Raw genomic sequence first — 22,867 nt, forward strand, 5'->3', positions numbered from 1 at the left:
AATATTTTATTGTGTAAAATTTTAAAGTATGTTATATTTTTAAGTTTAAAGACAATTCTATTATAACCTATAAAGTTTAAGAATGGCTATTAAAATTTCTCTATATAAAATCATGTATCCTAAACCCTTAAAATATGGAAAAGGTGAAAATTGTGTCCAAGGAATACTAAAAGCCAATGCTCCAGTGTGTTGTATAATTATCCCATTTTTATTAACTAAACTCAACAAGAAAAAAGTTGGCTTGAATTTTGCTTTGTTTTGTTTTGTTTTTTTTTTTGTTTTTAAAAAAAACAGTAAATTTGAAGCCTCAAAACTTACAGGCAAGAGTTTAAGAATATATTATAATGCTCCTGCTGAGGGAGCTTGTTGGAGATATTATAATTTATTTTATCATTTGACTGTCAAAATTCAATATTTCTGTGTTAAGTCATTTTTCTTGAAAATGTAGATTTTCAATCTAATACTCAAGAATGTAACATTATTTTGAAAATTGTTACAGTAATCAATCCATAAACTAGTGATTTGTTGTATAAAAATAACCTGTCACTTGGCAGAGCAATCTTCCAAAGCAAATGAGCTTCATCTTTATACATTTGTCTATTTCATAACAGGACTTCTTGTTACATAACAAGTTAAAATACAAAAAGCATCCAAGATGCCAGTTACGTTCTAAAAAGGATGAATAGTGAAGCAAGATTATTGGGCCAAGATTGAAGTAACTTTTGTATCAACATTCAAATGGAGTTTGAAAATGTGATAAAAAGAGCACAATAGAATATGAGGAGGCCACCAATGAGTTTTAGCTCAGTGACTACGGCAATAGGTCCCAAGTTCAAGCTAATTGTACTAATACGAGGAGGCCATTCATATTTCTTTTTTCTTTTTTAAGCACGCTTTGCACTTCTCATATAGTCTGCCCTTATTGCCCACAGCTGCTCTGAGACTGTTTTCATGTCTGGTCGATCAGTGCGAATGGGTGCAGCACACTGGATTGCCAAAGCAAACAATTTCATGAGTACCTCCCCATCTACTTTTTCTTCCAATAATGGATCCACCATATCCACTACAGTTCCTTCATTATACTTTCTGAAGGCCTGCACAAATTTGAAATTAAATCATATGAAAGTTTTAGTGCTTGGAAGTGAACTAGCAGGCTACATACTGGGTGGGATGGATTAACGAACAACACTACAAAGGTGGTCTCTGAAATTGGAACCTCACTACTGTGCCAATGTTAGAAAGGCAATCAGGTTTTAAAAAGTTCCAATTAGCTAATTACAGAGCAAGAATCTCCTCCTTAAAGAACAAACTACCAACAACACACCAAGGCTTTAATACTATGGCGTACAGATCTACAAAAGCTAATCCTGACAAAACAGAATCTAAGTTCTACGAGCAGTTACTCTAGTACACAGAACAAAAGTTTTCGTTTGGCTAAGTTTCAATATATGTTTGGAAACAATTTGTCCTTGCAAGTTCAATAATCAAATACTTAATGCAAGCGTTCTTACCCCTGAGGGGAAAACCTAGTATATTGGAAACACTTAGATCATGATACAAAAGTAGACTACCATATCATCTAGGAAACTTTCTGAGGTTTAGCCAAATATACACTGGTCCTCCATTTTTCAAAACCAAATCAGCTCTTGAACTTCATAAAAATCAACACTTCAGTCTTCTTGGGCTAAAATAAGTCCAAAATGATAATGTTTTGTTTTATTAAAGCATTAAAGAGAATGTTATAGAATTCAGACACCAAAATCAAATGTTTGATTTTGGTAAGGGGAAAAGAAAAAGACCAAAGTGTGAATCAGACTAACTGTTTAACTCTTTTATCTATGTTGGAATATCACTTGTGGGAACAAGTTCCGCATCAGTAATGTACAAGAAAATTAAAGTGCATATAAATGTTGGCAAACCAAACCAAAATGGCTAAGGTCATTTTGCTTATGGGGAGCCCAGTCTCAAGCTCAATCTGTAGCTTGCCAATTTGATATTTACACTCCTGGGTTCAAAATTCAACAATCAATATTGAATATACCCATGAGTATTGTCAGCACAAAGGCTGGGGGTGCGGCATAACTCTCACTGCAAAGCAATTGCTAAAGTTGGGCAGGGCCTTCCCACAGAAAGTCTGATATAACTTCTAGTTGCCTCCAAAACATGAAGCTTTGGTCATCTCATTCTACAGTTTTGGCATGGAAGATCCTTATTGACTATCAATAGTCAATCATTTACTAAAAACATGGAAGGTACTCAATGACAATAACCCATGTTTTTGCAAATTATAAATGTGGCAAGGTATTGAATAGGCACACCAATAATCATAATTACGGAAAAAATAAAACATGCAACACGCAGAGAGGATAAGCTTACCCATCTAAGTGTCACCCGCTCATCTGCAGGTCTCTTCAGTTCCACAGGACGGCGGCCTGTCAGAACTTCTATAAGTAAAATCCCAAATGAGTATACGTCACTCTTTGGGGTGAGTTGATAAGTCTTCATATATTCAGGGTCAAGGTAACCCACTGTCCCTTTCACTTTGGTTGAAATATGAGTCTGATCAGCATCCAAAGGACCAAGTCTTGCAAATCCAAAATCAGCAACCTTGGCCCTCATGCTTTCTGTCAAAAGAATGTTGGATGATTTGACATCTCGGTGGATAATCTGCTTCTCTGTTGTGAGTAAATAACACTTATAATCAAACACAAACCAAGGGTCTCGCAAGTAAATAACCAATACAGTAATGATGAATTAATAAGAATACAAAGCATCTGAGAAACAGGTCAGCAAGAGGATGATAAGAATATAATTCTAGGGTACTATAAGTTTCGATCATATTTAAAAAAAAAAAATGTAAAAAATACCAATACAAGACGATACATCAGACATGTAGAAATTACAGCATATTAATTTATAGAGTAATATATGCTATGGCCTTGCAGGTCTAGTATGCTTTATACTCTAGCATCTGAATCATACACAAAGGCAACTTAAACAGTTCATAGAAATTCCTATACATATTTTAGTATATCACTCCTTTATTTTTTCCCTCTCTCTCCTAGAGGCCTAAACAATTTCCAAGTTGAAATTAAACCTTAGTTAAATTCAGCTGATATGTGGTGGATCAGATTTTCATGTTAGCATTGTATAAGACCTAATCCACATTGCCCACTTTCCAGCAATGATTCTTGTGGGCATTTCTGCATGATCAAGGTAACTTGCCAAGTTCACTAAAAAAAAAATAGCCTTCACTGTGAATGCGACTAGTTGTGGTTTTGGAAGACTATCATTTGGATACAACCAAATGCAGCGACACAATAAGCATTACTAGCTAGTGACAAGGTAAGATGCTTAGGAAAACGATGACATGGTTCTATGGTATTGAACTGCTAAGCATGCCAAAAATTTATTTGAAAGGCATGCTGAAGATGGTAGAATCTCGAAATTTAAATTAAAATGAAAAGTTCGCCTAGACTTCTAGGCAAAATGATTGTGTAACAGAAATAATAAACGAAAATTGTCCAAATTCTACAGTTTTCTAAAATGGCATAAATGTAAATTGCAGGAGTTGAAAATGCAAATTACTTGTATTGAAATTGTAAATTGCAGGAGTTGAAAATGCAAATTACTTGTATTGAAATTGTAAATTGCTGAGCTTGAAAAAGTAAATTGCTTGTGCTGAAAATGTAAATTGCAGGAATTGAATATGTACTAAAGAAAATAAAGGAAATGCAGTCAAAAGTACAAAAATGAATAACTGAAAGGACTGAGCAATAAAAGCAGATTGAAAAGTAACTGAACTGAAATTGGAATTGAAATGGATATTTACTGATGAGAAAACTGAAGTGCAATAACAAATAATTGAAATGAAATATCAGGAAATTGAAAATGGTTAGAGACTGAACTGAGCTAAACTAAAGCTGAGCTAAAACTAAAGGAAATTGTTGTTAGCTTTGCTAAACTAAACTTGCTGTAGAGTATTGTCTATTGCAGTTGTTGGATTAGAAGGGGATCCTTGTTGTATCCAACTACTCATATATAGTGTTGCTCCTACCTTTCAACGTTATAGAAACCACGTTGCAGTAATTGCCTCGTACTTTTAATTATAGTGCTGCTTTTGCTCATTATCCACGTTGCGGTAACTGCTGTCTTATCATTTAGCTTTGGCGTTGCTTTTGCCCGTCATCCACATTGCAATAATTGTTGTCCATCTTTTAACCATTCACTTGCTGCTTATTAAGTGACTCAGCTTCACTACTTGTGCATGGATCATGGGTCAATACTCTCCACGTGGGCCCCTTAACTTAGGTTCAAACAGAAACATTTCGCATGAGGAACCTTGGGAGAGCAAACTGAATGAATCCATTATTTGGGGGAATTTTTCCGTACAGGTGTGAATGAAGTATTAAATTTACGGGAAAAAGATGCAAATGAACTAAATTACAGAAAGGGGGTGAAATAAAGTCAACTGACAAAAAGACGCTAATCAATATAGCGTACCAACACCAAAATGCTAATAATAATAGCGTTTATACATTGTGGCCCACTTCTAAACTGGCAGCACAGCAAAACGCTAATAAAAATAACGTACAAAGAGTAAAACGCTAATAAAATTAGCGTATATGCAAGGTAAAACGCTGTTGGATTGTGACCCCAAAACGTTAATGATAATAGCGTTCCTCCTGCACAATTCTCTTCCCATCCATTTATTTAATATTTATTATTTAATGCTTAAAATAAGTTTTTGTTTATAAATAAAAATAATAATGTACTTATTTTTTTTTATTTTTAAAATATATTAATTTTGAATTTTTAAAAATTATTTTTAAAAATTATTATTTTAATATATTTTAAAAATAAAACAAAAAAAAATACATCATTAGTTTTATTTATAAACAAAAACTTATTTTAAACATTAAATAATAAATATTAAATAAATGGACAGTAATAATATAATATAAAACAAAACTTATTTTAATAATATTAAATAAATGGATCAGAAGAGGATTGTGTAGGAGGAACGCTATTATCATTAGCGTTTTGGGGTCACAGTCCAACAACGTTTTACCCCACAATTCATATACGCTATTTTTATTAGCGTTTTACTCTTTGTTCGCTATTTTTGTTAGCATTTTGTTGTGCTGCCAGTTTAGAAGTGGGCCACAATGTATAAACGCTATTATTATTAGCGTTTTGATGTTTGTACGCTATTTTGATTGGCGTCTTTCTGTCAGTTGACTTTCTTTCACCCCCTTTCTATAATTTAGCTCATTTGCACCTTTTCCCATAAATTTAATACTTCATTCACACCTGTACGGAAAAATTCCCATTATTTGGTAATAGCCAAATGCCCAAATCAACAGAGAATTGGTGAATTTTTTATGATTCCCTTGTCTTTGGAAATCTCTAGAAAATGTGGGGTATTTAATGCCACCTCCTAGATGGGTTTGGTTAAATCTCTCACTGAAAAGAGATAAGAGATTTCAAGACCCTTTTAAATTACCAAACTGCCCTTCAGTTTCCAGAATTCGGACTGTATACTGAACGAGAGAATTGTGTGATTCCTATGATTCAATATTCTTACTTTTTTTTTTTTTTCCAATTCCTAAGATTTGAAAAGGTTATAGGATTTCAAGAACCGGCATTCCAAATGTACCTTGAGTTACTCAAAGGACAATGGTATATAATCAATTAAAATCTCATATTTTTCACATTCACATATGTGTTTCATATTTAACTGGACACAGACAACTCCAAAATCCAAATTTGTCTTGTGGACCCCTAGTTGTAGAATATTAAGATATGAGATTATTAAGGACCTTTGAAATGATTCCCTAATTTGCATGGTCATTAAATTTAACAGAAATAAAAAGCAACAGACCTGCTTCCCATAACTTTGGAAATTCAACATGAATTTTCCCCTTAAACCCAAAGACCACTAGTGGAAGTGTTGATGTTTAAAAGGTCAGCAAAATGGATCTTCAAGAGCAAAAGATTCATGGCAATTTTAGTCAAGTGTTCTGCATCAAACACATCATGGGTTTCTTAATATGATTTCTTTTTTCTTTCCTTTGTATGTATGGGGTTTGCATCATGTAATCAGTTTAGCTTTGATCCAAGATAAGGTTTGCTGCTAAACTACCTTCCTCAAACAATGTAAAAAAGATGAAGGAAGATGGCATTTATTAGGTCCTGCTAGCAAGTGCCATGGTTCCAAGAGAGCTATTTGGAATTGGCATAATATGTCATTGATGGCATATGCATTGAGATGGAAGCTAGTGAGATAATTAATGGTTGGGATAAGAAAGTTGCAGTAGCACTTGGCTGACAGCATATTTCACTCTAAGCATTTAGCTTCTTGACAGAAAGGATAAAAATAGATCTTTTAAATGTATGGTTCATGTTTTGTTTCCACGAAATGAGATGTTGGTCAGTGAGATTGCAAAAGTGAAAATCATAAGCTAGAATCTCAAAGTAAAATTGACTAGTCAGTCATATGATTATCGAAGGTAATAATTATCATTGGTCTTTTAACTTTCTTGTTCAGTGGAGAGTTAAGGTTGATAGCCATCATCATAACATTTCATTACAGAAAGGGTGAGAATATCATAACTGTTGACCAATGACATTAGCACAGGTGAAATGACCTTCTACCACCTTCTCTGGCCCAAAAACCTTTTTTTAAACTAAGGAAAAAAAATCTAATGAGATAAACTAGTGATAAACTTGAGGCGTCCTCTAGTTATGACGTGCTACATCAGAGCCCAGGTGTAGTGAGAAATATGCAAGGGTGTAGAGCGTTCACCGAAAGCGACGCGCCATGTCAACGCCCGGGTGTGGTGTTAAATGAGCAAGGATTCCCACATAATGGACGAGTGTGGGTAAAGAAGTTAATCCTTAAGATAAATAGTAGAACAGATAGTAGAACAAAGCACAAGATAGACATAGAAGGAGATCAATTAAGAAGAAACAGGATAGAAGGAGAATCAGGGTTGGTACTTAGAATGTTTGATCACTTACAGGAAAATTAATGGAGCTTGTGGATACCTTCGAAAGAAGAATGGTGAATATTGCTTGCATTCAGGAGACTAAATGGGTAGGAGAGAAAAGCAAGGAAGTGGATAATTCAGGGTATAAACTGTGATTTACCGGTAAGGAGAGGAACAAGAACGAAGTAGGCATAATCATAGACAAGACATTGAAAGATACTGTAGTAGCTGTGAAAAGAATAGGAAATAGAATTATACTGGTAAAGCTAGTACTAGAAGGAAAAACAATAAATGTAGTTATTGCTTATACCCCACAAATAGGACTAGTTAGTGAGAGTAAACAAAAGTTTTGGAAAGATATGAATCATCTAATGCAAAGCATACCGAATGAAGAGAATATTTTCATCGGTAGAGATTTAAATGGACATGTAGGAAGTGATAAGCAAGATTATAAGAATGTTCATAAAGGTTTTAGTTTTGGCAGCCGAAATGAAGAGGGAAAAAATATCATGGATTTTGTTATGGCATACGACCTAAGATTAGCAAATATCTACTTTATAAAAAGAGAGTCATATTTAATGACTTTTAAAAGTGGGCAACATAGAAGCCAAATTGACTTCCTCTTAACCAGGAAGACAAATAAAGCTCTATGCAAGGATTGCAAGGTTATTTCGAGAGAAGTTTTAACAAGTCAACATCGGTTAATGGTCTTGGATGTCAAGTTTAGCAATAATTCAAGTAAGGTTAGGAGAAATATGATAGCTCGAACAAAGTGGTGGGAGTTCAAAGAAGTAAAGCAAGTAAAGTTCAAAAATGAGCTTCTGGAGTCTGAAGCATGGAAGTTGGATGTAGAGACTAATGATATGTGGATACAGATGGTATCAAAGATTAGAGAAGCAACTAGAAAAGTACTTGGAAAGTCTAGAGATATAGACTACCCTTAAAAGAGAGATGGTGGTGAAATGAGCAAGTACAAAAGGCAGTGAAGAGAAAGAGGGAATGGTATAAGAAATTACCTAAATGTGATAATAATGAGGCATATGAACAGTACAAGATAGCAAAGAAAGAGGTAAAAAAGATAATTAATCAAGCAAGAGCGCAGGCCTTTGAAAAGTTATATGAGAAACTTGGAACTAAAGAAGGGTAGAAAGATATTTATAGATTAGCAAGGAGGAGAGAAAAGAAATGTCAAGATCTCAATCAAGTTAGGTGCATTAAGGATAAAGAAGGAAAAGTATTGGTGAAATATGAGGACATTAAAGAAAGATGGAGCAATTATTTTGATGATCTTTTTAACAATAGTCAAAGTGATAATAGCGTGAATATAGACTACAGAGCAATAGAAAAGAATGTGAATTATACTAAAAGGATTAGATCTTTAGAAGTAAAGGAAGTACTTAAGAGAATAAAAGTGAGTAAAGTCTGTGGATTCGATGGAATACCAATTGAAGTGTGAAAGTATTTGGGAGATATGGGAGTGACATGATTAACTAAATTATTTAATAAGATTCTAAACTCAAAGAAAATGCCTGATAAATGGAGGAGTATTTTAGTACCTTTTTTTAAAAATAAGGGAGACATACAGAGTTGCTCAAACTATAGGGGAATTAAACTCATGAGCCATAGTATGAAATTATGGAAGAGAGTTGTTGAACATCGACTACGTCATGACACTTCTATCTCTCCTAATCAATTTGGCTTCATGCCCGGTCGTTCAACTATGGAAGCAATCTTTCTCATTAGAAGCTTGATAGAGAAATATAGAGATGTGAAGAAAGATCTACACATGGTTTTTATTGATTTGGAGAAGACTTATGATAGCGTTCCAAGAGATGTCTTATGGAGAGTGTTAAAACAAAAAAGGGTATCTATTAGGTACATACAAGTGTGAAAAGATATGTATGAAAGAGCAACTACTATTGTGTGCACAGTGGGAAGAGACACAAGATTTTAATATCTCAATTAGATTACACCAAGGTTAAGCTGTAAGCCCTGACCTTTTTACATTAGTTTTAGATGAATTAACGAAATATACACAAGAGAGTATCCCTTGATGCATGATATTTGCAAATGATATAGTTCTAATAGATGCAGTGTTATCAAGGCGAAAGGCGACACTAAGGCGACAGGGGGCCTTATGGCCTTAGGCGAGAGGCGAGAGGCGAGGCGAGGCGAGGCCTTTTTAAAGCAAGGCGCCATAGTCTAAATTACCTAAATTATATATGTGTGTGTGTACTTCTAAATATTAACAAATTAAACAATAAATTAAATAACTAATTAACAAGAATGTCAAGTTAAAGTAATAAGAATAACAACAAATTAACAATATTTATAAAAGTTAAACAACTAATTAACAAGAATATCAAATTAAATTAACAAAAATAAGAACAAATTAACAAAGTGAAAGTAAACAAATTAACAACACCCATATAAATTAAACAACTAATCAATAAGAATATCAAGTTAAAGTAACAAGAATAATAACAAATTAATAAATTAACAAAGTTAAAGTAAAAAAAATTAACAAATTAACATTATCCGTATAATTTAAACAACTAATTACCAACTAATTAACAAATTAACAACAAAATATTAAGAATAAAAAGAATAAAAAAGTAAACAAATTAACAATTAAAATAAAAAAAAAAACTGAACAAAATAGAAAATTAACTAGACTACTGCACACCTAATACCCATACAGCAAAATTATATAAGAAGGGGAGGAAAAGGAAAAAAAAAAAATGGTTTCCCTGGTGAATAATGCCCATACAGCAGCCCCAGAGGAGGAGAGGAAAAGGAAAAAAAAAAGGGTTTCCTGTGTCAGAAAAAGAAGAAGGAATAGGGGAAGAAGAAGAAGAAGAAGAAGAAGAAGAAGAAGACGAAGAAACAACAGCACCAGAGGAGGAGAGGACAAGGAAAAAAAAAAAAAAGGGTTTCCAGTGTCAGAAAAGAAGGAATAGGGGAAGAAGAAGAAGAAGAAGAAGAAGAAGAAAGAGGGAGAGAGAGAGAGAGAGAGAGAGAGAGAGAGAGAGAGAGAGAGAAACCTGAAAGTGCTGCTGAATGCCACAGTTGAGACTTGAGAGTGCCGATCTTCCTTTCTCGTGAGAACTGAGGCAGGTGGCTTAGGGATTTTTCTTTTATTTGGCTTTAAATAATTAAAAAAAAAAATTGTCATTGCATTACAGAGGCGTCGCCTCAAGGGGCCTCTCGCCTCTCGCCTCTTTGCTTCGGGGCGCTCGCCTCTTTGAAGGGAACCCAGGCGGTGCTAGGCGAGGCGTGAGAGTGGCGCCTCGCCTCGCCAGGGCGCCTTGAGCGCCTTTAATAACACTGAATAGATGAGAAGCAAGAAAGTGTCAATGAAAAGCTAAAGCTTTGGAGAAGTACTCTAGAGTCAAAGGGTTTTGAGTTAAGTTGAACGAAGACAGAATATATGCATTGCAAGTTCAGTGAAGGCCAAATTGATGGTGATAGGGAAGGAGTTAGTTTGGATGGAGTGGTACTGCCCCAAAGTAATCACTTTAAATATCTTGGCTCAATCCTTCAAGTAGATGGGGGATATGAGGAGGATGTTAGTCATAAGATTAAAGCCGGATGGTTGAAGTGGAGAAGTGCCACAAGAGTTTTATGTGATCTCAAAATTCCCAAAAAGTTGAAAGAAAAATTTTACCGTACAACCATACGACCGGCCATGTTATATGATAGTAAGTGTTGGGCACTGAAGGAGTCGTATGTGTCTAAGATAAGAGTTGCGGAGATGAGAATGTTAAGGTGGATGAGTGGTCGTACTAGACTAGATAAAATTTGTAATGAGAGTATTAGAGAAAAGGTAGGAGTGGTGCCAATTGAGGATAAGTTGAGAGAATGGAGATTGAGATGGTTTGGTCATGTGAAGTGTAGACATACAGAGGCTCCAATTAGACAAGTAGAGCACATTAGGTTAGAGGATAGAAAGAAAAGAAGAGGTAGATCTAAACTGACTTGGAGGAGAATAGTACAACATGACCTAGAAATATTACACATTTCTGATAATTTAACTCAAAATCGTTTAGAATGGAAAAAAAGAATTCATATAGCCGACCCCAAATTCTTGGGATAAAGGCTTAGTTGAGTTGAGTTTTATAATAACTAAAATTCCTAAATAAAATTTTAAACTTCATATTCTGCATTATTCTCCCATAGTTAAAGAAAACTCGCCCTCGAGTCTTGAAGTGTTGAAGAATCACAAATTAAATGCAGAGAACACACAGTACTATCTTCATTTATGATAGCAGCAAGATTGAATTGAAGAAGTTTGTACTCTTGGAAACATCTAGATTGATAAAATTAATTAAAACAATAGTTAAAATGCCCTTTAACTCAACAGGATCTTCAATTTTCATTGATTTCTTCATAGAATCTTCTTCATTCCCAAGTATATCTTCCTCAAGCTTTGCTTGTACAGTTTTATCAACTTCTTGCTCTGGAATAGGCTCTTCAACATATGAATGTTCAAGACTCGAATCTTCAGATTCTTTAATCTCATACTCTTTAAGCTTAGTTTCTCCACTTTGCACTTTTTTGTTCCTCATTCTCATCTTCAAGCTGCTCTTCGAATTCTTCTTCTTGTTCATCTTCAACATCAAATTTTTTTTCCTTGATTTATAATTTGAATTTATTTTTTATGTCCTTGCAATGCTACTGATAATTCATTAAACTCTACTTTTGATAATTCATTAAGCTTTACTTTGGGAAACTTATCAAGTTGTGCATTCAATTTTTTTACACTTGAAATCACAAGTTCTTTCTTGCATTCTTCAAGCTCTTTTTTCTTAACTTGTAAGAATTGTTGTAAATCTTCATATTCCCTTTTCTTATTTAGTAAAATCTATCTAACTTCTCGATATTCACCATGTAAGAAAGAACACCTTTCACGATCACGTTTATAACTATAATTATCTATTCAATGACGTAGAGATAGTAATTGACCCTTATGAAATCGAATGTCATAATTTATTTCTTCGAGAATATTTTTGTAGTATTGATCTCCTCTTCTAGCCTTTCAATATAAATTTCTATGGCATTTGAAGTAAAAAAACATGTCTTGAAGAAAAAAAAAACTCAAAATTCAGCTTTTAAGAGTTGTTTCTACTGAAAACGAGCTACAAAATCAAATGCAAGGTGTCGAACTTAGTAAGGAAAGAAACTCTTAAAATTTTGCTAACATGGCAGTGATGGTAGGTGATGTGGCGTTGAAGAAACAAGTTGATGTGGCTATTTGATGTGGGTTGTTGCTAGGGCCAAATTCGTTACTTGTAGACTCACAATAAAGCTAGATGAGCTTATTGCCGTCAAGTTAAATCTCCAGGGGGGTCGGACTGAAATTCCAATGATGCAAAGAGACAGATCGGCTAATAGCAAGTTATTGGGTTCTTACGGTTTTTGACTTTTTTTTTTTTTTTGAACTGTAGGCAATAAGGAAAAATTTTGAAGGACAAATATATCGGTGGGAATCTAAGGAATGGGAAGAAAAACAATAGAATTTAGATCAATTTTAGGCATTGATACCAAATTTTATGTAGAACAAAGAGAAAGAACAAAAAAATGAAGGACCAATCCTTGAAAAGAGAACTAATTCTCAATAATTTTATTTAATCTCAATAATAATCATAGTCAAAGCTATTAAATAATATAAAATTAGCTTTATTTATAGAACTTACAACCCTAATCAATTTAGAAATAGAAACTCTAATCAACTCTAATTAGGAATACTAAATAAGATAAAATAGGAAATAATAGGTCTAATAATAATAAAATTCCTAAATAATAAATAAATTAGGAAATAATAAACCTAATAATAATAAAATTCCTAAAATATAAAAATTCTTTAAATTTTCTAATTCTATAATAATTAAAATTCCTAAATAAAATTCTAAACTTCCTATTCTGCATTAACTAGCTCTTTTCCCATGTGTCAAAACACGCAAAGAGTGTAAGTGTTAATATTACAGAAACAAATTGATGCAGTTGTGACTTAAATACTTGCAGGCTAAAGCATCTATAAGTGATTCTGCATGCGAATGTTTTATCTTAGCAGCCATACAAAGCTTTAGCTTGTAAAAGCAAACTAATAAACTTCAAAATGCCACACTATTAACTAATATATGTACAAGAACTCCCACTACATATATAATATAAAAGAATTCTAAAATATTCTTCTCAGATGTTTCTTAGATTTGTCATTTGAGTTCAACTGATATCCTAGTTTATAGAATTATGGAACTTCAGAAACAAACTAAATTGACCTCGTCTAACCTGCATACGTGTGGAGATAAGTTAATGCATGTGCCACATCGATGGATATTTCAAGCCTTTGATTAAAGTCTAGAATTTTTCCACGCTGACCTGCAGAGACTTACAACAAGACCATTAGTATAAAGGTTATTGTCCAGATTGAAATTTCTTATGATCTTATTTACATAAGCTTACCGTCCAAATGTTCTCTTAGACTACCATTTGGCACATACTCTGTAATAATAAGACGCTCATTTCCTTGATCAACAAAACCAAGTAACTTCACCAGATTCCGATGATCAATTTTTGCTAGAAGCTCAACTTCACTGCTGAATTCAGTTTGCAATTTCTCATAGTGTTCCTATACAATGTTTTCTCATCAACCAACAAAAGAGGCTTAAGAAAATAAAATGACTAATTTACAGATCCAGTGATGGGAAGATAAAATGAATTATCTAAACACTCAAGCCACCTTTAACATTCATGAACAATAAAGCCAACTCAAAAAAGAGAGAAGGAAGAAAAGTGGGGGGGGGGGGGGGGGGTGTGGGGTGCAGGAAGCGAATTTAACATGCACGCACACATGGGCTAGGTTCGCATTGTTGTTTGAACTGTTGTTTAGAAAAGCAGCACCTTAAATATGGTAATTACATGCTACTAAAATTTATTTTTAAGTGAAATTTGATTTGTTTTGGTCATAAAATCTCTAAAATAGCTAACCAGCACTTTTAAACCACTTTTTCAACAGCATCTAGAATGTCGCTTTTCCAAAAATAAAAACAGCTTTTGTCGCTCCAAAACACAATGCCAAATTGACCCTAAATGTGTGTCCTTGTCAACTCAAAATAAGTCCTTACAAAATAAAAACAATGTTCCCAATTAGATATTTTTCCTCAATTATACCCGATTTAGAGATAAATTTGCAGAAAAGCCTAGGGCCACATCATCCATTTTCACTACCTTATCCCACATTACTAGGACCATGCTAACATTATTCATTTTTCTACGCTACGCTTGAAGCTCTTCCTTTTCTTTTTTTTTTTAAAGATTTGATTGTCTAGAAAAACTCCCCCTAAATAGTTTGTGTTTAGTCGGTCCCAAGCTCGGATAAAGGAGGAGGGTTGCGATAGGTGATAACTAGCGTAAAAATTTCATCACATCTCATGATATTGATTCTTACGATATAAACGTTGGGGCGTCCTCTACTTACGACGCGTTATATCAGAGTCCGGGTGTGGTGTGAAATATGCAAGCGTGTTGGGTGTTCGCCGAAATCAACGCGTCATACCGACTCCCGGGTGTAATGTTAAATGAGCAAGAGTTCCCACATCATGAATGGGTGTGGGTAAAGAAATTAATCCATAGAACAGATAGTAGAACGGATAGTGGAACAAAATATAAGATAGGCATAGAGAACGATAGAAGATATCATAGAAAGAGATCAATTAGGAAGGAACAGGATAGGAGGAGAATCAAAGTTGGTATTTGGAATATTGGATCACTTACAGGAAAATTAATGGAGCTTGTGAATACCTTGTAAAGGAGAATGATGAATATTGCTTGCATTCAGGAGACTAAATTGATAGGAGAGAAAAGCAAGGAAGTGGATAATCCAGGATACAAACTGTGGTTTACCGGAAAGGAGAAAAACAAGAACGGAGTGGGCATAATTATATATATGATATTGAAAGATGCCGTAATAGCTGTGAAAAGAGTAAACGATAGAATTATACTAATAAAGCTAGTACTAGAAGGAGAAACAATAAATGTAGTTAGTACTTATGCCCCACAAATAGGACTAGATAGTGAGAGTAAACAAAAATTTTTGGAAGATATGGATGATCTAATGCAAAGCATACCGATATGTTCTCATCGGTGGAGATTTGAATGGACATACAGGAGGTGATAGGTAAGGTTATGAGAATGTTCATGGAAGGTTTGGTTTTGGTAGCCGAAATGAGGAAGAGAAAAGCATTTTGGATTTTGCAATGGTGTACGAACTAATGCTAACAAATACCTACTTTGTAAAAAGGGAGTCGCACTTAGTGACTTTCAAAAGTGAACAACATAAAAGCCAAACTGACTTCCTCTTAACCAGGAAGACAAATAAAGCTCTATGCAAGGATTGCAAGATTATTCCGGGAGAGGCTTTAACAAGTCAACATCGATTAGTGGTCTTAGATGTCAAGTTTAGGAATAATTCAAGTAAGGTTAGGAGAAATATGATAGCTCGAACAAAGTGGTGGGAGTTTAAAAGAGTAAAGCAAGTGAAGTTCAAAAATAAGCTTCTCGAGTCTGAAGCATGGAAGTTGGATGTAGAGGCTAATGATATATGGATACAGATGACATCAAAGATTAGAGAAGTAACTAGAAAAGTACTTGGAGAGTTTAGAGGATATAGACTACCCTCAAAAGAGATGGGAAGAAATATAGAGATGGGAAGAAAGATTTACATATAGTTTTTATCGATTTGGAGAACGCTTATGATAGTGTTCCAAGAGATATCTTATGGAGAGTGTTAGAACAAAAGGGGATATCTATTAGTACATACAAGTGTTAAAAGATATGTATGAAAGAGCAACTACTATTGTGCGCACAGTGGGAGGGGATACAAGAGATTTTCCTATCTCAGTTGGATTACACCAAGGTTCAGCTGTGAGCCGTTACCTTTTTACATTAATTCTAGATGATTTGACAAAACATTTACAAAAGAGTATCCCTTGGTGCATATATTTGCGGATGATATAGTTCTGATAAATGAGACGCGAGAATGAGTCAATAGAAAGCTAGAACTTTGAAGAAGTACTCTAGAGTCAAAGGGCTTTAAGTTAAATAGAACGAACAAAATACATACATTGTAAGTTCAGTGAAGGCCGAACCGGTGATAGGGAAGAAGTTAGTTTGGATGGAGTGGTATTGCCCTAAAGTAATCACTTTAAATATATCGGCTTAATCCTGCAAATAGATGGGGGATGTGAGGAGGATGTTAGTCATAGGATTAAAGCCGGATGGTTGAATTGGAAACGTTCCACGAGAGTTTTATGCGATCGCAAGATTCCCAATAAGTTGAAAGGAAAATTTTACCGTACAGCCATACGATCGGCTATGTTATATGGTAGTGAGTATTGGGCAATGAAGGAGCCGTATGTGTCTAAGATGAGAGTTGCGGATATGAGAATGTTAAGATGGATGAGTAGCCATACTAGACTAGATAAAGTCCGTAATGAGAGTATTAGAGAAAAGGTAGGAGTGGTGTCAATTGAGGATAAGTTGAGAGAAGGGAGATTGAGGTGATTTGGTCATGTGAAGCATAGACATACGAAGGCTCCAGTTAGACAAGTAGAGCACATTGGGTTAGAGGATAAAAAGAAAAGAAGGGGTAGATCTAAAACTGACTTGGAGGAGAGTAGTATAACATGACTTAAAAGCATTACACATTTCAGAAGATTTAACCCAAAATCGTTTAGATTAGAGAAAGAATCCGTATAGCCGACCCCAATAAATTTTTAGGATAAATGATTAGTTGAGTTGAGTATAATTGTCTAGAAAAGGATTTTCCATTTGGACAAAGGGACTTTTTTTGTGAACATGTCAGTTAATCTCCAAAATATTTATTTTTATTTTGAAAAGGCCCAATTTCCAAAATAACCATCTAGTTCAAATTTATTGGTTTTTGTAAAAAAAAAAAAGTTCAAGGTTTTTGTCACTTCTCTAGCAATGTCTCCATTAGGTAGGATTTCATTGGCCCATGCACTTATTTGTTGAGGCTTTTGATCCAATTTTGAATTGTTGCTATATACACAGATCAATCATAAAAGAAACTTTTGATTCATTTCAATTAAGCTTCCTTTCTATTAATCTTCAAGTTCTTGGATAGAAGGAAATGATTTAGTTTCAGAGCCAAAGATTGTAGTTCAAGAGTGATTGAACGTAAACTTAGGGACACTACAAAAGTATCATAGAACTAGTTTGGCTTTATACTTGGTAGATCTACAATAGAGTCTTTCTGTTGAGAGTATTAATGGAAATTTATTGAGAGATGAAGAAGGATCTCCCACATGATATTTATTAACCTAGAAAAGGCATATGATAAAGTACCGAGAGAAATTTTTTGATTGTTGCTAGAGAAGAAATGAGTTCATCTCAAATATGTAAATGTCATTAAGGACATGTATGAGGGAGTGATTATAAATGTAAAAACAGTTGGAGATGATAAGGATGAGTTTCCCATAATTGTCTATGGGTTTACATCAAGAATCGACTTTTAGTCCATACTAGTTTAATTTAATTACAAATGAGCTAACCAACCATTTTCAAAATGCATGTTCCGTGGTGCATGTTATTTGCAAATGATGTTATTTTAATGGATGAAACTAGTAAAAAAGTTAACAAAAAGTTTGAGTTATGCATAAAGACTCTTGAAAGTAAGGGTTTTAGGCCAAGTAAAAGTAAAACAGAATATATGCATTGTGAGTTTAACTCTAATAGAAGTAATGGAGTTGAGGTTCAATTGGATGGAGTCTTGGTGGCAAAATGCAATAAATTCAAGTATTTATGTTATATCATCCAAAAGAACGAAATAATAAATGAGAATGTAGCTCATAGGATCAAAATAGGATAGATGAAACGAAGGAGTGCGACAAGTGTGCTATGCGACCATAGGATCTAACAAAATGAACAGTAAGTTCTATAGAACCATGGTCAACCTAACTATGTTGTATGGGAGTTAATGTTGGGCATTAAAGTACAATATATTAAGTGTAGCAAAAATGTAAATGTTAAGATGAATGTCTAGTAACACAATAATGGATAAGATTAAGAATGCCCACATCCGCTTGAGGGTGCATGTACCATATATTGAAGATAAAACAAGAGATGATCGAGTGAGATGGTTTGGTCATGTCCAACGTAGAGTATCGAATGCCTCAATATAAATGTGTAATAAGTTAGTAGCACATGAAGTGAAAAGGAAAAGAGGAAGACCTCAAATGACGCAAAGAAAAGTAGTATTGAAAGATTTATAAATTTTTGAATATTGATGCGGAATTAATTTCAAACAAAGCTGAATTGAATGACGAAAAGAGATCCATATAACGCCCCCACTAGTTTGGGATGAGGGCGACAAGGCATAGTTGTTATTAGTTGTTGTTACACTGATTTATTATAAGTAATTTCTCTTTGCATTTGTTTACATCATTTGTGCTAATATCCACTCAATTCAGCATCATCGAATCTCCTATATAAACAACCTAAACTCTATCCACTCGATTCTGTCTTAAAACTCCAACACAGTTTCCACATTTCAATCGTCAATCAACTTGTTATGTGCCATCAAATATCCTTTTAAACCGGTCAGACATCACTTCAGTATCAAAGTGGATGATCCTCTTCATTTGAATTTGATGGAGTACACATTTCTTCAGTCTAACATTAGTAAGATAATCCTAAGAAGTTCTTTTAGTAAAGCTCATGAAGGAAATTACTATTTACCTTCTTTGCTCGTTTTATGGCAACCATCTGCCCATCTTCTAGTTGGGCCTTGTAGACAGTTCCAAAGCCTCCTTCTCCTATCCGAAGTGATGGAGAAAAGTTGTGTGTAGCTCTTGTAACCTGATTCAAATTGAGATGAATTGACGCCAGTCTAGTGAGTTTAGGAGACATTGAAAATCTAGAAGGACTAGGTGGCACCCGAAGTGGACTGGGTGGAACTTTTTCAGGACCAGAATTCACATCCAAAGAGGATACTGAATCCACTGCAACAATGCAATTGAGTAAAGTGTCAAAGTTTATATCAAAGCATACTAACAAAAAAAAAAAAAAAAGGGTTGATCACCAAATAAATCCACTTCTTCATTAACTCATCAATTATAGCCAATTATTTTATTTATATAAACTATATGCCAGATTTAATTTATGAACAGCCCTGTCAGCTCTCAGCTCGGTTGTGCTAATTCACATCTAAAATATGATTGGAGCACACTTGAATTGTGGTTGGAAAAAGTGATGCAGCTAGACTTGTAATCTGAGTTAGAGGTGGGGAAAGTGCAGATAGCATGGCTTATACAAGTAGAATAGAAGGAGGTGAATGGACTCAGGAGAAATGCAAATGAACTCTAGATGTGAAACTGGGATGAGTAGAGGTAGAGGTACAAGTTCAAAGTATATTTGGAAGACTTTTACAGCATTAACACATTCAGCATGGGGTTATGTAGGGCTGTCCATAATTGATACAAATGTTAAAAATTTATGTGCATAATTGATATAAATAGAAGAACTGAACATAAATGAAAATTTGGCTGAAGCTTGGATTTATTTGGTTATCGGAACAATAGACCAAACAAAAAATAAAGTCAAAACAAAGCAAAAGTATTAAAATAGTTGAAATTTGATTTAAATCTGTCAATTTATAACTGCAGATGGTAAATATCATACCCTTAAAATTGTTGAGAAAAGAGTTTGTCCAAATTATAAATGATGAGATACAAATACTAGACTTACTTGAATTCAGATCCTTAGCAATAACAGAGTGGGTAGTTGCTTTCCTTTTCCTGTAAAAACAGGGACACAGAAGACCGCAACCCATAACAACAATTCTAGTTGCTACTAAACCTACTTGTTTTGGGGTTGAAAAAGTTGTAGGATCATTTTTCTTCTCTTCTAGAGGAATATCCTGAACAATATCACGGCTTTTGGACTCTTCCGCTATCTGCTTTTGCAAAAGTTTTCTTCCTCGATTGAGGGACAAGTTAGCTGCCAAAACAGTAACTGCTAATTAGAAATTCAACTTGAGAATTGAGTATTGAATGAACTTCATAGAATTGCAAGCTCACAACAAACAGCTATATAGACTTCTAAAGCAGAAAACCAAAGCAAGCATCTTGCATCAGCACATAAATAATGGCAGGTCCAACCCACAGTAGCTACTGCTGTAATAGCTCTCAAAGATGCAACCATTTGTATAATAGAAGTGGAGGACCTTGCAGAATGAAACTTTGCCTACAGGACTCCCATTAACATAAAACAATTCCTGACAATGAAAATTCGAATAGACTGTGATCGGTACCACAAACCTTTGATTGTGTGTCAAACCCAGAGGCAATTATGCTTGGAAATTGCACCAATAAAAACAAAGCCAATGCAGAAAAGCCATCATCAATGAAATATTGTGCTCCATTTCCATCTTTGAGAATTTAAACATAATGAAAACATTTCTATATTCTGCAAGCCACAACTAAGCTATATAAAATGAATATAAGTTCAGAAAACACAAAACTGCAACCTCGGAAACCTTAGAATTCAACCAATTCACACCCACTGCTCTCAATCAATTATGTTGAGAAACCAAGATAGAAAAATAGCTTGAAGTTCAAAACCCACAAATCTTCGCGTTCACAGGTTCATAGAGCTCCAAACAGAGCTCAATTTTGGACGATCACCATGAAACTCGACTGAATTCTTCAAATTCCAATTTGCCAAGTTGACAGAAGGTATAGCCCGGATAAGAGAGTAGCTGAAATTCAAACACCCAAAGATACTTCGAATTCAAGGAATCAAACTGCCCTAAACAAGAAATATCAAATTCTCCCTATCACCAAAGAACCAAATACAATCTTCAAGAGCAAATTCAAAAAACTGCAAAGGATTGATAAGTTGATATTAACTGTTATCCCTCAAAATTTGTGCTAAACAAAAATTATTCCTGCTCACCTAACTAACATAGTGTTCAAAGCCCAGTTGCTACAATAGCTGTAGATCGAAATTCCAGCTACAACTCTCCAAGACCTCAAAAGTGCCAAAAACCTTACAGTGGAACAAAATCCTCCTATACCCATAAAATCAAACGATAAAACGAATCAAACCCACATAATAAAAGCAACCAAAACTTCAGAATTCAACATTAACAATGAACAAATACAACGATTCCTAAGTTGCTTCATATGACATGATAGCTACAAATTAAAAAAATAAAAACAATGAAAGTAGCAAACCTGAAGAAAGGGGGCGGCTAAAGAAATAAGATGATTGATTGACTTCTTTTTTTTTTTTAAGAGAAGAATCAAAGGAAGTGAAAACTGAGCAGCCTAGAAATTTTGTTAGGACTTTTGGAAGGAAATAAAGGAGGGAAGGGAAGGAAGGGAGGAAATGGTGGAGAAATGATGCAGTGATTGCCGTCTCCTCCTTCTTCTTCTTCTTCTTCTTATTATTATTATTATTATATTAAATAAAGGTTTATAATAATTTAGTTCCTTGAATTTATGCTTAATGCTTTAATTTATAACTAATTAACAATAATTTTTAATAAAATGAATATTCTGCTAATAAAATATATTTAAAAAATTAATTTATTTTTTTTTATTAAAAATGAAAAATTAAATTAAAATGAAAAATTAAATTATAATTATTATCATAATTTAGAGGCTAAATTAAACAATGCTAGAACAAAACTACAATAGAAGAGAAGCCGAATTTTGGACAATGTCACTTGTTTTCCGTTGGATGCTTTTCTTTCAGTTGCATTAATTTTGAAAAATTCACTTCCCTCTTTCCTACATACTAGTTAAATGTGTTTGCTTTGTACAAATTTAATAAAAATTAATTTTTATATATTTAATTTTAATTTTAATTTTAATTTTTTATTTTTTATTAAATTATTTTTAATATTTTATATAATTTTAATTATTAAAATATATAACATGTAATTATAATATTTTTACTTTAATACTTTATTTTTAATCTTTATATTTTTTATTTAAATTTTTAATAAAATCACACTTCTTATCACTTTTTACTATTTTATTTTATTAAAAAAATAAATTATTAATATATATATATATAATTAAAATATATCATCACTATACTATATGATAATTTTTTTTAAAATGACACATGGCAATCTTGTAAAATAATTTAAATTGCTCTCTATATATATACACTAGAAAATTATTCATATTAATGCACGTGACTATTAATAATTTTAATTTATATATATATATATATTTTAATTTTAATATATAAAAATAATATAATATTTTAAATTTTTATTAATTATTTTAAATTTTAATTTTATTATTTTTATCTATTAAATTTCTTAATAAAAATTTTATAACAAAAATAATTAAACTCTATTTATATATAATATAAATATAAATATATATAATTAATATACATTAATATATTATAAATTATTTTATAATAATAATTATTTATTATAATATTAATGAAATAATTATTAAATAATTATGAAATCATTTATAAAAAAATATATATCATTTATTGATCACATGCTAATAATATAGAAGAAAATATTAGATATTAAATTTTTAGTATATATATATACACATTTCTCCCACCAACCCACTTCATCCAAGGGCCCATCTCAGGCTCAGCCTCTCCAACCCTCGCGGTGCCTTCACTCTCTCGTCCCCATATCCTTTTGCCACATCCACCATCATCCCACACTGCTCGCACCATGCCCTTTCTCTATGGTTCCAGACAGCGTCAGAATGACTGATGTGCCCTGTGTCTCACATGCTGCTAATTATTCCTTTCCCTCTTTTTACATTAATTTTATCTTTTATTGTTTTATAAAATAAGCATATAATTAC

At 33.4% G+C, this 22,867-nt stretch overlaps 1 protein-coding gene across 1 annotated transcript; it reads right to left on the reverse strand.

Moving 5' to 3' along the window:
• Positions 1-561: 561 nt before the first annotated feature.
• LOC110660060 (calmodulin-binding receptor-like cytoplasmic kinase 3) lies at positions 562-22,733 on the reverse strand. The gene is made up of 8 exons (XM_058133125.1): positions 22,617-22,733; positions 21,251-21,473; positions 19,761-20,012; positions 18,753-19,015; positions 13,458-13,623; positions 13,284-13,373; positions 2,377-2,675; positions 562-1,094 (listed from the first exon to the last, which is right to left on the reverse strand). The coding sequence occupies exons 1-8, from the start codon at positions 22,731-22,733 to the stop codon at positions 885-887; spliced, it is 1,620 nt and encodes a 539-aa protein (XP_057989108.1). The 3' UTR covers positions 562-884.
• Positions 22,734-22,867: the final 134 nt, after the last annotated feature.

The sequence above is a fragment of the Hevea brasiliensis genome, chromosome 13, assembly GCF_030052815.1.
Source record: "Hevea brasiliensis isolate MT/VB/25A 57/8 chromosome 13, ASM3005281v1, whole genome shotgun sequence".
In the NCBI taxonomy this organism is placed as follows: Eukaryota; Viridiplantae; Streptophyta; class Magnoliopsida; order Malpighiales; family Euphorbiaceae; genus Hevea; species Hevea brasiliensis.

What these genes read in the sequence shown, in the direction of transcription:
- LOC110660060 (XM_058133125.1), bottom strand. Translation starts at nt 22,733, where the DNA reads ATGGTGCGAGCAGTGTGGGATGATGGTGGATGTGGCAAAAGGATATGG. An exon ending in TTATCTCCACACGTATGCAG is followed by an intron (nt 2,676 to 13,283) that starts GTTAGACGAGGT and finishes TACTCACAACAG; the next exon opens with AGAAGCAGATTATCCACCGA. An exon ending in AGCGGGTGACACTTAGATGG is followed by an intron (nt 1,095 to 2,376) that starts GTAAGCTTATCC and finishes AAATTTGTGCAG; the next exon opens with GCCTTCAGAAAGTATAATGA.